We start from the raw sequence: 15,993 nt of genomic DNA on the forward strand, positions 1-15,993 counted from the left end.
TCTTCACATGTCAGTAACTAGACGTCAGCATAGTTTTGGATGTTAACCCACAAGCTCTTTGAGGCAGAAAAGCATCTCCCCTTGTGCATTTTCTGTGCTACCCATGTAAATTGGTAATACACGGTCCTGTAGATCTCAGGTGATCAGAGAAGAAAAGGGCTGACATAGCTAACAAAGCTGAACACTTCCACCAGGAGGCTGTCCTGACCCAAGCAGGAGAGGCTAAAGAACATGGCAAAAGAGGAGAGCTCTCAAAGTTTCTATCCTTGTGTCCTGCTTGGCACAGGACAAGCAAACACTGCTGGTTCAGGGGCTCTGCCTTCCTTTTCAAGAAAGAACAGAGCAATTAGCTTTCCAAAGGGCTTGTTGTGTTGAAAGACAGACAGACAGGAAGGCAGACAGGAAGGAAGGAAGGAAGCAAGCTTTATTTGCGGTGTGTGTAAGATACAGAGATAAATACGCTCACCAAAGATTTCATTGATACTATGCCCCCCAGCAAGCTGCCTTCCCATTGCACAGCAGGTGTATCAACAACAGAAGGCTAACAGGGCCCTCCATTAGCCTTCCTCTGTATCTGCTGCTTCTACTGAATTCAAGAGAGCCACAACTGTCTGCTATAGGATTTTCAAAGGAACATGGCAGGATTTTCAAAGGAACACAGCAGTCACATACTTGCAAACAGTGCATGCAAATGCAAGACCAAGATCAGTGACGGCAATTCCAGCAATTCCCCTTCCATCAGCTTAACACAAGCCTGATGGAGAGGGAGATTCCTCACTAATCACAAAGAGCTGTTCATCAGCCAGACCAGGTGGCAGCATCTGACCTGTGAAAGCAGCGCTGGCATTTTCAAAGAGGGGAGGTAGCCTGCCATTCAGAGGATGGATCTTCAAAAAGTCATCTTCTGAACTAGATGGAGGCAGTGTAGCTGGAGTAAAAGAAGTCATATCTGAGTGGGAGCCTTGGAAGAACCAAAGAGTCACAAAACACCACCATGCTTTGCAAGGAAGGGCTTTCTAACAAACTCAGCTGAGATGAGCAAGCCTGGCTGCAGCCAACCAGCTGAACACAGGCAGAAGCGAGACTATCTCTAAATTTGATCTTAGAGAGAGCAGACTAGCAAATCTATTTCTGACATTTCTTCCATAGATCTTTTATAAACATTTGTCACTATGTTATCCATTTTGGAGAGCATAGCCAATACTTTGTTTGCCTTTTTAAAAGTTTGCATTTTTATTTAAACTTTTCTTGAAAATTGGAAAGGCAACTCCAAGATTCCTAGTTAATACTAAAGCAATTCTCACCAACGGGTGGAGAGAGCCTAAACTAAGATACACACACATGACTTGAGTGTATCCAATGGAAATAGTCCATAGCTCTGCAGAATCTCTAAGAGGCATCTCGAGACCTGCAATTGCAGGAACGGAAAGCTGATTCTGCCTAGGCTCCGTCAAAGGAGTCTATTAGGCTGTCTGCTTCATATTGTTGATTGTGTTTGGAGAAGACCCGTCCTTAACAACCAAAGAGAGCCTCTGGCATGCACCAAGATAAAGGTTTAACACACCAGTAAGCATGTGCATGAGCAGCAGTAATAGGAAATCACTCACTAGTGGCAAATTTATCATTCTGAATACATATTGAGGGAGAAGTATTACTTTCCTGCTGATGATACATCAAGCACAGAAGCTGGTAAGGACAGATCAGGCTGGCTATCTCTGCCTCCACACATTCTCTCCCAGGCTTGCTCCACAGATCCTATGCCCCCTTACATTCCTACTGCAGGAAAGAAGGTACTTTTGTGACGCCAACTCTCATTGTGCAAAAGACTTTTTCCTACATCAAAGCCAAGAATGTGGCATTTTTTAGCCCTGTTCATGGGACGGAGCAGACGTACAAGAAAAACCACACAAAGGAATCATTTTCTTCTGGAAAGCCAGCACAACTCAAGCAATTCAACCTTATGCAACCCTCCTCTATCTTACACAGATGAGTCTTCTGGAAAGCCAGCATAACTCAAGCAATTCAACCTTATCATGCAACCCTCCTCTATCTTACACAGATGACTTGCAGAGCAAGTTTTGCTATTTACCTTTCTTTACAGAGATGTGTTTGTGGGTGAAAATCTTGAGGAGGATTAAAGGGGACTAAAATCAGTCCAAATGGGAAACACGTGCCAAAAAACCTGCCTTCCTTGACAATATCAAATAGGGAGGAGGAAGTGATGGACAGAAGGAATAATCTCTGTGAGAGGCCTGCAACAGGGTTCTTTTTCTGCCTTTGCTAGGATTTGAATGGAAGGATTTCCCCCTTTTTGCACAGAAGGTCCACATTGCATCTCCCTTTCCTCAGGAACCATTACACAAACACTAAGCCCAAGGGAAGCCAGAAACTTTTGACAGAGTCCTATCCCTAGAGTTTATTTTAGGGAGAGGCAACAGAGCCGCATATACATCCCTGCAACGATGAGAGTTCTCCAGCAGAGAAAGCAAAGATGAAAATAGTCCTCTTCCCTTTGGGGACGTAGAATTACCCTGTGTCAGCCTCTAGTAAACACAGCTTCAGGCTTCTAGAAGCTTCCCTGAAAAAGTGCTGAACAAGCTCCAAGGGCATCCACCCCTCCCTGAGGACCTACAATGTCAACAGCTGAAGACTGCACAGCGCCACTGTCTCCTATGGCACAACTAGGCATGACCTTGGCACAGTCCAACACACATCCTACCATGATCCATGACGTGTACTTGATTATCATGTTCAGGAAGGCAGGTACCTCTGTCCCAGGGGGCTTTGGAAGCAGAGAGAAATTGTTATTGTCATCATCATAAGTTTCCACACCTGAAGGGTCCTCAGGAAGAGATACAGCACTGGAGGCATGGCTGTATTCATCCCTCGGCCAGAGAGCAAGCGACCATTCCCATTTCTTAGGTGCCAGAGGAACGAAACATCCTTAGCTCTCCCTTTTAAATACTGTTATTGAGAAGGAGCTTTCATAGTCTGACCAGGGAAAAAAGCCATCTAAAGACTAAGAAAGTGTCTTTTAACTTTTTTTTTTTAAAAAAACGTTCAGGAGTTAACCCCAAAGCTTGGGATTCCATCAGAAACTCATATTCTGATTCTCCATGTTTACACAGTGGTAGTTTTTTTTCCCCAAAAAGTCTACTGGTAAGTGCATAAGCAAGAGCAGTAAGAATTCAGAATGACTACATGAACAACTTCTGGGACCAAAGCTGGATTTTTACAGCATTTGCTCTGCAACATTTACAAGAATTAATTGCTCACTTGAATGTCTACAGAAGCTCCTCACATGCCATTGCAGGCAAACCACAACTTCACATTTATACAACATCAAAATGCTTGGTACATGCCTGTGTCTTTCACAAGTCATGCAATCAATTCCATTCCTTCTTAAGTACTTCCAAGGGCTTTTAACTATGTGGGATATTTTCCTTCTTCAGTGCTTGGCTAAACTGGGAATGTTTACTAATTTCAGTCCTGCTTTGTGAACTAAGGCCCTCCAGATTCCAAATCACTTCTTACTCTGAGTTCCCTCCTAAACTGAGCCTCTTCTCAGCACGAATTAATGGTGTTGCTAGAAAGTCATCATACTTAGCTCTCCCTCTTGGTCATTTCTACTTTTTTGGGGCAGGGGGGAAGGTGGGCTGCCAGGTCCTTGGAACAGGCTGTGCTCCTCGTGATTATTTTACGCAGACTTAGGCTCAGGCTGCCACCACAGAAAAAAGCCCTGGATTCCCCACCCTGGTTCCCAGCTATGCTTTCCTGCCCACGTCTTCCCTTGCAGCCCCTAGGCAGCAGGTGCACGGCACCGGGGAACTGAGACGGCCAAATCCATTTCAGACAGGTCAATTCAGCGCAGCTTCTGCTCTGGACCACTGCGTGGTTGCAGGGACTGCTACTTTTTGCAGCTATCCTCCTCACTTATCTTGAAGTCAGTTATTCACACTGACATCAATGTTTAATTTTACTCCTCGCCTTGAAAGGATTGTCCCACTTCTGCTAGCTCTAGAACATTTAAATGAAAGACACTATATCCCCATTCTTTACTGCCCGAGGTAGCTACCTATGCCGTATTAAATAATGTTTTATAGTTTTGATTTTTAAAATACCTATTACAAGTATATAAACAATCACCTTCTCGTTATGGACTTTGGAAGTGCAGAATTGTTTCAAACTGCAAACATCCCCACTGAACATCTTTTGAGAACACAGCTTTTGTTGAAACTTCACTCGAGTTTCAACCACAAAAAAATGACAGGTTGTGTTAGCCCGATCCTGCCTTACGTCACACCAAGGTTAATCTTCCACTTCAGCTCCCTGCTGTGCAAAGACTCAAGAGGTGTGCAGAGAGGTGTGCTTCAGAACTGCCCCTCAAGAGTCCTCCTGACTGAACAAATACACTGTCGCCAGTTGTTTTACGAAAGTATGCAGCCACACACGTACCAGTGCTGGTATTTTCTGAACTGTCTTTTATCCAGAGACAGGTCTTACTCCATTCTTTTCCCCTCATGTTTCATTAGATCAGCTACAGATTTTGCTTTAGCCTGGCTGCAAATTCTATTTTGACCAAATACATCTTTAGACACTCCCTCTTCCACTTCAGTTACACAAACACCCTCTGACCTAGTCCTCATGGTATAGTCAAAATAAACTATTTCTTGCCCCTCCAACCTGTTGAGATATTTTTAGCTGAACTTGAATGCACATACCTGTGGCAGGTGAGTCACTGGTGAGAATGTGGGTGTGGTGAGACCTTTGCTTTTCTAGTGCCAAGTGTTTCTATGGCTTGTCATTCCAGATCAAGGGAGGTGGCCAGCTGTCTAGGAGTCACTCCTCTCAAGGAGGTTCTGCACCCTTTTACAAGGAGCAGCTCTACTTCTCTCCTCTGTTACTCTTGCAGCTGCAGAGGAGGGACAGAGAATCATTCACCCCATCAAGGGGCAAGACAGATTCCCTCTGCTGTTGCAGCCTTCCACACACGAACACAGAGAGATGCTAGAGACTCCACTGATCTATTAAAGAAAGCCTCATACTGCGTCTGAAAGGAATGATCCTGCCCTACCTCCTCCAGCAGTAAAATTGCCCTTCACATCATTTTACAAGATTGGTTCGGGACTGGCTCTGCATGCCACCCGTTACATAACTGGGAATAACACTGACAGGTTTTCCAGAGACCCAGAGTCTCAGACGGATTTAATCTTCATTTGCTGATAGCGGGACCAACCCTGTCCTGCTTGTGAAGGATAAGAAATTTTGTTCAAGCATCCAGCAGGACAGAAAGCCAGTCAGGAAAGTTCCCTTGCTCCATGGGGAACAAGCATTTGCATCTCCACCCATATGCTCACTCATTTTATCCCTCTCTCTGTGGTGCATTCTAGGGCTGTTTCCTTTTACCTGTGGGGATCCCTACCAAAGGGCCCCACAGAATTAACATGTTCTCATTACTGGACTTCCACCCCTACCTCTCTGCACTAGGACACACACTCTCTTCCTGCTTTGTAAGAATGCTCTTAGCAGTCAACATACCCAAGATCTGTACCCTTACTTATCTGCCACTGATCCTAGACTGCTTTAGAGCTATCAAACTTGAAGGTGAATATTTGGGAGATTTGAGTAAACTGCTAAAAATAAAAAACAAACACCAAAGAACACTGGCACTCTTCTTACACCAGAGAGTACGTTTGTTCCTCATGAAGACAACAGAGGTGTTTTAAATAAAAAAGAAAAAAACATGTTCCCCTTATTAGTTTTAACCATGCTGTGTTTTCTGTAATTTTGTAAAATGTGCTGCCCCAAACAAAAGTATAAAAGCATTCTGACTAGCATACATGCGTATATTAGATTTATGTTGACACTATGAAGTAACCATTGTGCTCATCTTGACTACTGCAGTAGTTTCTGCTTTCCACTTAGACCTTAAAAAGAATCTTTTGAACATTACTTTTCACGTAGCAGAAAACCAAGTTTATGAGTGGTTCTAACGGACATTAAATTTTCATGTTGAGTGATCATGAAGGAGTTTCTCACCCTCCTCTGCCCACCAGCAGAAATGTCTCTGTGAAAATTTTTATTGCCAGTGGAAACTGGCACTAACCTTCTGGTCTGATATGAAGATAAGTACATTTATCCCATTCTTGCAAGAGTCTACTTATGCGGCACTGAACTCTGCCTAAGACAGAGAAATAAATAGGGCAACACAGAAAGGGCCTTTATGATACCCGTTTTTCTCCACCACCCAGTTTGTGAGCTGCTTTCCTATGTAAATACCACCCTCTTGCGTTGTCTTGTATGTACTACAGGAATCAGCCACAAAAAAACCACCAAACCCAGACCTCTCCTTGATCTTGCCAATCATTACAGATTCTGGATCGAATTCCAGGCAGTGAATAGCCTAATCCTGCCCAAACAGGTTCTCTCTGTGCTGGGCCACTCTTCAGCCAACATCTAAGGCGTTGATGTCACATCTGAGTCGCTAAGGCTGATGTAATAAGAAAACCTTCTGGCAGAGCCGATATTCAAAATGAGCAGAACAGGTCAGCGCTAAGACAAGGAAAACCAAGTAGCTTTAAAATTAAGCAAAATATATTTGGAGTTCTCCATGTCACATGTCCCTTCACTAAGGCAAGGGCATCACAGCTGTGCTGTGGAAACTCAGTTGCTTCTTTTAACTTTTTCCTCTCTTTCTTCTGACAGACCTATCTGACCCCAGATGCACTCAGTGAGTTTGGGTAGTGAGACAGGCTGCAGCAGTGGGAAAGCTGCACCTACACTGCACCTCTTTGTGAATGAGCAGGACCAGCCCACAACTGCTTTCAGGTCTGCTGTCTCTGAAAGGAAGACTAGTCTCATGGAACCACAATGGGCCAAGCTCAGTGTGTAACTGGTGAAGCAGAAGAGAGGAAGTTGTTTTCCAGGTAGACTGCCCAATTTAATAATAAGTAGTTCTGAAAAAAATCCACTGGAGAAGGCTTGGTAGACCATTTTTGCCGAGTTCATGTAGCCATAAAGAGAAAAAATAAAATAAAGTCTGTCCAAATACTGAGCTAGAAGGTTTTCCTTTTCTTCTTTTTCCCACCTGCCACCTTATTCCTGACACCAATAGCTTCTTCTGTATCATCATCATTATCATTCCGAGTTCGCTTCTTCTCTCCCTGCTCCCGCAGCTCCTGCAATGCAATCAAGAGATTGACCAAGAGTTCTGGCACACGAGGAAATTCAGACTACAACAGCAAGTAGAGGGACAAAAAGCCACCACCCACCATTCGAGCAAATCTCTGGGCCTCAGCCACGCGCTCTGTCAGCATCATAACTTCTTCCTCTTGCATGGGGAATGCTGGCAGCTTCTTGCCAATCAGGTGTTCAATGCGCTGGAACAGCTCTACATCATACCTGAGAAAAGACAAGACACCAGGTTGAATCAGCCCTCCTGAGAGTGCTTCAGCTGTCACCACCCAGAGACATCACCCCTTATCTCCAGCCCACAGATATTGTTAGCTTGTGCTGATGGTCTCATAAGCAACTCTTAATTGCATTCGAATGATGCCATCGTTCGGGATGGCTTCACTGATTTATTCAGCTCATCTCTGTTCAGAAGTATTTGGCAAAGGCTTTTTTTAGACAAATACTTCAGTACTTAAAAAAACCACACTTACTTAACCTGCATTATATATTATAAAAATGTATGTATATTATATAATCAAGTTATAAACAGTTAGTTCTGCTCATTACATGCCTGCTTCTAGAATTTATCCCAGACCTTTCTCCCTCCCCACCCTGGGCTTTGAATTCTCTCCCCTTTAATTAAATAAATCCAACTGGCACCTCAAAATGAAAAGTAGTATTTTCCTCCCACCCAGGATGAGGTCAGATGTCTTCTGCTCTGAAATACAGCTGGGAAGAATAAGTCTGCCACATTTTAACACTTACTGTGTGACAAAAGTGATAGATTTGCCAGATCTCCCAGCTCGAGCTGTTCTCCCAACACGATGAATATAATCCTGAAAACAATTTTCTTGATAAGCAATAAGATATGTGCACCAAACACAGAACAGAAGTTATGGGAAATCAGCCCATATAATTTTTCGTTAGGAAAGAAAAAGGGGAGAAAATACAGCCAGGATTAAATACGTGGGACCGTGTGCAGGATTAGGATTTGAGAAGATGCTGGCTTGTGGAGGCATATCTTTGGTTTTAACGTTTGAATTCTTCTCTTTCTAAAGGAAAAGACCACCTCCAACTATTCAAGATTGCAGGACAAAAGTTGTGATACATGACTTTACTAATGAACTACCAATTCCTTGGAAAGCTAATATTTAAAGTGAGCCAATGCCTGCATTTTCAGTCTTGGGATCTAGTACTCTACATAGTCTGTCTTTCAGGCAAACTCTCTGGCAAGCAGATTTAAATTTGGCAAGCACAGTGAAAGGAAGGATGAATGAAAACAATTTGGAAGCGTCTGATCTATTGAGCGTCTTCTGTTTATATGGTTCTAGGCTGTTTTCCAGGTTTTGTACTGCATTATGGAAATTACAATATTCCCTTCTCCATGTAGGATCTGTGGAGAAAGGAAGCATCATGAGAAAGGATGTGTTCTGTGACATGGTTAGACGAGAGGGAGGGACACAAAAACTCTAATGACGTCATTCAAGCTGCTGCCCCCACCATTATTTTTTTTAACTTTTGTCCTTTAACAATGTCAAAAGCAGCGTCTTCAAAAGAACCACCATACTTACTTCTGTTTGCAATGTGTAAAATCTTTGATCATTATAAGGAACAACAGCAATTCCTGAAATGCATGTTAATGGTATGCTTTCTGAAACTAGGCTGGGAAACAAAGTCAGACCCCTAAGATAATACTATACTTTCTGTAAGGTAGAAAGTTAGTAACGCACTTTTTTTCAGTTTGCTGTACTTTTGTGATGTGAAGGTGAAACATATTAAAGACATCTTTCTTGATTAAATCCTCATTGAACATAATGGGAGAATTTTTACTTTTTTTTTTTTAAAAAAAAACACAGTTTAAAATGTGAAGGCAGACCTGGATGACAGGAACAGAGATGACTACCTGAAACTAGTAATATGTTAAAACTATTTTCAAAGTCTAGAAGCCCTTTAATGTAATATGGCAAAACACATACTCTGAGCAGAAATACAAAGACACAGAACATCCCTCGTTTCCTCTCTTCACTTATGGGATCAGTTCTACAATCCAGATGAGGCCACCCAACCAAACTGAGATACCAACTCAATTGCAGAGGCTGAACTACATCTTCTAATCTACAGAAGTGTGAACTAGACTTCCAGTCAGCAGAACAGAGAAAAGGTGTCTTTGTTCCTTTGTCTAGCTTCACTATGCCTCCCGGTGACCAGAAGCTCTCAGCTAGCACATAGACTAGCTTACCTTAGAGTGCGTAGGAATATCAAAGTTTATTACCACATCTACATGTGGGATGTCCAGACCTCTGCTTGCAACATCAGTAGCCAGCAGAATAGAACGTGCCTTTGCCTTGAACTTGTTTAGAGAGCCCAAGCGTTTATTCTGGAAGAGAGGAGGACAAAAAGGGAATGAGAGGATAATGCTCATTCTGGTTAATATGCTCTTGTTGAAATACTGGTACAGAAGAACCGGGGGAGAAACTACTCAAAAATCTCACTTCTCTAATTTCTTTTTGAACTATTACAGAATCAGTGGCAGCATTCACATGAGTTAACTTTCTAGGGATCAGTCCAGTCCACTAGCTGTGGAATACTCCTTCTGCAAGGTAATTGTGACTCAGTATGGTGCAGCCCATTTCCCAAGCGATAAGTCTCCTGTCTACTCCATTCTGTGGGGTATGCCCATACCTGACTCATCTGCCCATGGAGAGGAATGGCAGTGAACCCCAGGTTGCGGAGCAGTAGAGCAGTCCTCTGAGTATTGTTACACGTACTACAGAATATCATGAAAGAGTTTCCAGCTAGTTCATTCAAGATATAAACCAAGTAGCTGTCCTGTAAAGAAACAGAGAAGAGAAAAAAAAAAAGAAAAAAAAAAGATAATCACACATAAGCCACATTAAGGACTAGGTATAAGCCAGAGAAGATGACAAGATATTTGGCAGATGTGGAAACAAGAAGACAAGACACAATCGGAAGAGGGAAGAAACAGAAGTGGCATTACCTTGAATTTGGATGGGATGAAAATGTAGTACTGCTGTAGAGTTTCAACTGTCTGATACTTGGAAGAAACAGCACATTTAACAGGATTCTTCAGAGCAGCACGCTGGAGTTTTTGAACCTGGGAATATCAATGTAAGTTAGTACGAGATGGACGAAGATCTTGTCAGAAACCTGTATCGCACAGTCTAGTCAACAGTATAGCCTGATGGAAGAACTAATGCAGAGTACTCTGCTCTCACCTTCTTGGTCATGGTAGCAGAAAACAGGAATGTCTTCCTGTCTCGAGGAATCACTTTTAATATCTTATCTACCTGTAAAAATGTAAAGGAAACGGAAATGCTGAATACAACAGCAATCAAGACATAAGCCTCCTCCAAATATAATGATCATCCAAATGAAGAGTAATGCATGTGTGCAACTTAAGACTCACAGTAGGAATAAATTTCCCCTCTTCTAAAGGGAATGTGTAGGCTGATGGCTTGTTGACAATTAGGCAGTGTGAACTCCAGAAATCCAATAGCAGTGCAAATACCAGGCAATATTCCTGCAGGAACATGCATGTGATTGTGTTCTACAGGAACTGTGTCAATGTGAGGCGCTCCAGAGAAACCAGTAGATTTCAGAGACAAAATGCCTCCTACTGTCTTGCTAGTGCTCTGCAGAACTCTACTAAGTTCTGCTCTCTCTGTAAAGCGATAAGTCTCCTGTCTACTCCATTCTGTGGGGTATGCCCATACCTGACTCATCTGCCCATGGAGAGGAATGGCAGTGAACCCCAGGTTGCGGAGCAGTAGAGCAGTCCTCTGAGTATTGTTACACGTACTACAGAATATCATGAAAGAGTTTCCAGCTAGTTCATTCAAGATATAAACCAAGTAGCTGTCCTGTAAAGAAACAGAGAAGAGAAAAAAAAAAAAAGAAAAAAAAAAGATAATCACATAAGCCACATTAAGGACTAGGTATAAGCCAGAGAAGATGACAAGATATTTGGCAGATGTGGAAACAAGAAGACAAGACACAATCGGAAGAGGGAAGAAACAGAAGTGGCATTACCTTGAATTTGGATGGGATGAAAATGTAGTACTGCTGTAGAGTTTCAACTGTCTGATACTTGGAAGAAACAGCACATTTAACAGGATTCTTCAGAGCAGCACGCTGGAGTTTTTGAACCTGGGAATATCAATGTAAGTTAGTACGAGATGGACGGAGATCTTGTCAGAAACCTGTATCGCACAGTCTAGTCAACAGTATAGCCTGATGGAAGAACTAATGCAGAGTACTCTGCTCTCACCTTCTTGGTCATGGTAGCAGAAAACAGGAATGTCTTCCTGTCTCGAGGAATCACTTTTAATATCTTATCTACCTGTAAAAATGTAAAGGAAACGGAAATGCTGAATACAACAGCAATCAAGACATAAGCCTCCTCCAAATATAATGATCATCCAAATGAAGAGTAATGCATGTGTGCAACTTAAGACTCACAGTAGGAATAAATTTCCCCTCTTCTAAAGGGAATGTGTAGGCTGATGGCTTGTTGACAATTAGGCAGTGTGAACTCCAGAAATCCAATAGCAGTGCAAATACCAGGCAATATTCCTGCAGGAACATGCATGTGATTGTGTTCTACAGGAACTGTGTCAATGTGAGGCGCTCCAGAGAAACCAGTAGATTTCAGAGACAAAATGCCTCCTACTGTCTTGCTAGTGCTCTGCAGAACTCTACTAAGTTCTACTCTCACTGTAGACTTTTGTGCAATTATTAGATCTTAGTTACAATTTGCTATTAATTTCTACAGAACAGCTCAGTGTTTACTACATGACTGTACAAAGCAATTTTAGAGGGACTCATCTGGTGTTCTAAACCTTTCTTTTGGCAGATTCCTACCTCTGTCTCAAAATCCATGTTAAGGATCCGGTCAGCCTCATCCATCACTAGGAACTTCAGAGCTCGTAAGTTGAAGCCCTTTGTGTTCTCCAGATGATCAACTAGACGGCCAGGGGTCGCTACCAACAAAATCACGAGAGCACATTTAGAATTAAAGCAAAGGAAAAGATCCAAGGAGGCAAGAGAGTCATCCGTACAGAAATGGGACTTTTTGCCCAAGAGACGTAAAGGCAGATTGCTTTATGGGAAGGACTCTTTCGAAGAATATCTTCAAAGTGTTTTGAAATAAGACTAATGGAGTCAGACTCTCTGCAGAATGCCCTCCTTCCACCCCTCCCCCTAGAAAAAAAAAAGCAAAACAAAACAGACTGTAGGCAAATTGTACTGAGAGGGATGAGACCAGCATTTTGCATACTTGAGAATGAAAAACCAAGCCAAAGGCAGTCTAGCAGGAATGCTTTGGAATGAGCTTGTAGCACCAAGGCTACTGGTGTATACTCTAGAAACATTAATAAGCCAGTACTCAGATCTCAGGACAAAAATAAATTATGTACTCTCTCACTTCTCCTTCAAATGCACAAAAGCTTTTGGCACTCTTTCCTTTGGACAACTGCGGTTCGATAATATTCATATCTCGTACCCCCAGCACGTTAACTTACCAATTATAACATGTGGTTTCTTGGCTAAGGCCAGAGCTTGAGACATCGTGTCAATTCCACCCACAATAACCGCTGCAGGACAAATAGAATATAGTGAATCTCTCAGTGTAGCACCAGCTAGCCCCCGGCACCATAGCGTTTCCTCCTACTCCCTGCCATCCAGAACAACTCTGTACAAATGAAAGGCTACTTATCTTTATGAGAATTCACTTTATTTTAGCACACCTGACTTTCCCAGGCCTCTTAAACCACACAATTAAGTCCTTACTGGCCCTGAGTATTTTATTTTCACAGTTGAAGAGCTACAGGCAGAATCTATTCCTTGCAGCTTAACTCAGCTGCAAAAATCTAGGAATTCTAAAAATACCCACAAAGCTTTTATGTTTGTAGAGAATATGTAAAGAACCAATACAGACAGTCTGAAGGAAAGATTAAACTACATCACACTATAGAGTGGAGCTCTATGCAATTTCACTTGACACAAATTTACTATTGAGAAGATTCTCTCCTACTTCCATCTTTAACTGTTTGGACATAAAATGCAGAAGAGCTGCAGACCACTCCATGAGGAAAGACCATACAGTCTTTCTTTCCCAGACCTGATACCAGATCTCTGTCTTCCAGCATCACAAGCTTTTCTCACCTTTTGTTCAACCCTCCATACAAATACTCTCTACTTTTCCCTTTGCAATCTAGAGCTGACAAACTTCAGTCTTCAGGAAAACTGCTCCAATATCACAAAGCTACTTACTACTGTGGACACCGATGGAGGATCCAAGAGCTTCAAACTGCTCTGAGATTTGGAAGGCCAGCTCCCTTGTCGGTGTGAGGACAAGAGCAAATAATCGCTGAGGTGTTTCCAGTAGTGCTTGAAGAATTGGTAAAGCAAAGGCTCCTGTTTTTCCAGAGCCAGTTTCTGCCAGTCCAATGATATCTCTGCCTACAAGGAGCAGCAAGGAGGGCAAAAACTGTTACAAATCTAGACTAGAGAAAGAAGCCTTCAAAGCACTGTACAAAACAGCACAATAATTCCCTAAGGGGGAGGAGACACACAAAGGGTAAAGGAGAACAAAGAGCCAAACCAAAGAATTTCAGAACATCTCTGCAGTGTTTTTAGAGTGTGACTTCATTTGTACAATAAATTACAGTCTCAATGCCTTTCATTCTCTAGTTAAACTTCTACCAATATACAGGTTTTCATACAAACTTTAGGTTCAAAAAAAGCTTTACTTTATTATTTCTCAAACCTGTCAGTCAATTTACAGCCTATTGCTTCTATCTGGCTAAGTATTCTAGACCAACTGTTGTCTGTTTACTGGCTTACAAGGAAATAGACTCCAGTGTTTGAGACATAGGTCATACCAGCTACAAGACAACAGCACTACCAAACTCACATTTTACAAGCCACAATCTACTTTGTGCCATTGATTAAGAGAGTAATCTAAACCAGTTTGCAGCAGGAAGGATTAGGACAGTAAGTCCTTTGCCCAAAAACAATGCAGGCAACAGGGTAGAACTCATCAGTAGGATCCATTCTGACCTCCTAAACTCCTACAGCTGAGAAGAACATGCTGCCAACAGGCCTTAAACTGGAAACAACTTCTCAGGAATGCAATCTTACTTTTCTTTTCTTTGTTTTGGGTTTTAAGAGAATCTTTTATGTGGAGTAAAAGAGGCTGACAACAGTTAATTACTAGAACAGAGTAGACACTGAAAGTTTATTCCCATTCTGGTACTACATTGTTCTATTCCTGCTTCACAGTGTTTGTGGGGTTTTTTTAAAAAAACAACAAACATTCTAGAGGCAGAAACATTTGCTGAATTCAGTTATTTATTTTCCTGTAATTCCAGGATGTTTACAGAAAGTCACTGTGGTTCGGTTGTTACTCACTCCAGAAATCTAATTTCAAAGAATTGCCTGCTCACAGCAAAGCCGATTATACAAGCTATGTAATCAGTCAAGGCATCTCCAACTTCAGACACACATTGAAGGTCTCTACCAGAAGAGGCACAGTCCTAAATCTATCAAGAAGTTTCCTGTGTATCCTTGAGTATTTCAGAAAGAAAATGGTCAATGCAGACTAGCAGCTCAAATGATTGACAACAATTCTATTTAACGTGGAGCGTCAGAACTACACAACAGCAGTGAACACTCAAGAACCCATGCATGTACCCATTTGAACGTTTGCAATTACAGGCAGCGTTATAGGAGAAATTAGCATTCCAAGCTCCACCTGGGAAAGACACAAGAATAAACACAAAAACTACTTCTAGACAGAGATCTTCAATGAAGCAGCAAGAACACTCTCATCCCTGCCACTTCTCACTCAGCAAAATTCATTCACATAGAGGTCCTGGAGCATCCCCAGATTCAGGATCAGAGAAGCACACTGCTCACCTTGGAGAGCTACTGGAATAGCCTCAACTTGGATCTTTGTTGGCATCTTCCATCCTAACTGGTCACAAGCTTCACACAGGACATCTGTCACTCCCTGAACATTAGTGAAAAGAGAAAAGGGAAACAGACATCACCAAGGAGACCTAAATTAAATCATAGACTTAAGTTAAATATACACTGCAACAGAGTGAAGGTTGTCTCTAGCAAAGACAACCCCATCAGGCCCTCAGTGCAACTACATGAAAGGGCAGGCTGCTCACAGTGACCCCACCTCCATCAGTAACTTGATAGATTTGTTCAAAATTGTTAGAGGTGACTGCCATCAGTAAGAAACCAATCTTTTTTTTTTTTTCCTAGTTTACACAAGCAGCTTTCCACACACACCCAGCTGTCTTTCGTCCCCTCTAGGGGTATCCCATGAGCATGCAAAAAGGAAAATACCTGGGCAAATTAACACAACTGAAAACACTGACAGCCGGCTGAGGAGCACAGACCGGAGCGCAAACGCCACCCCCACCGGAGCAGAGGCCTAAACACCCCAGACCTCCCGCCCGGGCACAGCACCACGCCCGCGCCGAGCGACGGCGGCGCACGTGTCTGCCCTCCGTGCACCGGCGGCTCCGCCGGGCCTGAGGCCGCCTCCAACCCGCGGAGACCTGCAGCCCGGGGCCTGCTCCACGACGGAGCAAGCACAGCGGGGCGGCGTGGGGCACGGCCTGGTACGCGGGGCTCTCCGAGGAGGGCTCTTCCCCGCCCCCCCACGGGCCTGATATGCGGGGTAGGGGCAGAAGGGTGCTCCTCGGGATGGGGGAGGGAGCAGCGGGGGCAGAAGCAGCTCCAGCCCGGCCTCACCAGGTCCTTGAAGCTTCGCGGCTCTTCTAC

The 15,993-nt window shown here is 43.0% G+C and overlaps 1 protein-coding gene across 1 annotated transcript; it reads right to left on the reverse strand.

Annotated features, from left to right (window-relative positions):
- Positions 1–6,915: 6,915 nt before the first annotated feature.
- On the reverse strand, positions 6,916–15,987 carry DDX47 (DEAD-box helicase 47). The gene is made up of 12 exons (XM_019474835.1): positions 15,964–15,987; positions 15,112–15,205; positions 13,465–13,653; positions 12,714–12,785; positions 12,055–12,173; positions 11,462–11,533; positions 11,224–11,340; positions 10,908–11,054; positions 9,413–9,550; positions 7,939–8,009; positions 7,272–7,401; positions 6,916–7,178 (listed from the first exon to the last, which is right to left on the reverse strand). Exons 2-12 carry the CDS (start codon positions 15,155–15,157, stop codon positions 7,056–7,058), a joined length of 1,224 nt encoding a protein of 407 aa, XP_019330380.1. The 5' UTR covers positions 15,158–15,205; positions 15,964–15,987; the 3' UTR covers positions 6,916–7,055.
- Between the last annotated feature and the right edge of the window lie 6 nt (positions 15,988–15,993).

This window comes from Aptenodytes forsteri, unplaced genomic scaffold (assembly GCF_000699145.1).
Source record: "Aptenodytes forsteri isolate BGI_AS27 unplaced genomic scaffold, ASM69914v1 Scaffold284, whole genome shotgun sequence".
Taxonomy (NCBI): domain Eukaryota; kingdom Metazoa; phylum Chordata; class Aves; order Sphenisciformes; family Spheniscidae; genus Aptenodytes; species Aptenodytes forsteri.

Bases quoted from the DNA above. Each gene is read 5' to 3' on its own strand.
- DDX47 (XM_019474835.1), bottom strand. From the start codon at position 15,157: ATGCCAACAAAGATCCAAGTTGAGGCTATTCCAGTAGCTCTCCAAG. The intron at 12,786-13,464 runs GTAAGTAGCTTT...TTTGTCCTGCAG, and splicing joins CTCCATCGGTGTCCACAGTA to CGGTTATTGTGGGTGGAATT. The intron at 12,174-12,713 runs GTAAGTTAACGT...TTTTGTTGGTAG, and splicing joins GAAACCACATGTTATAATTG to CGACCCCTGGCCGTCTAGTT.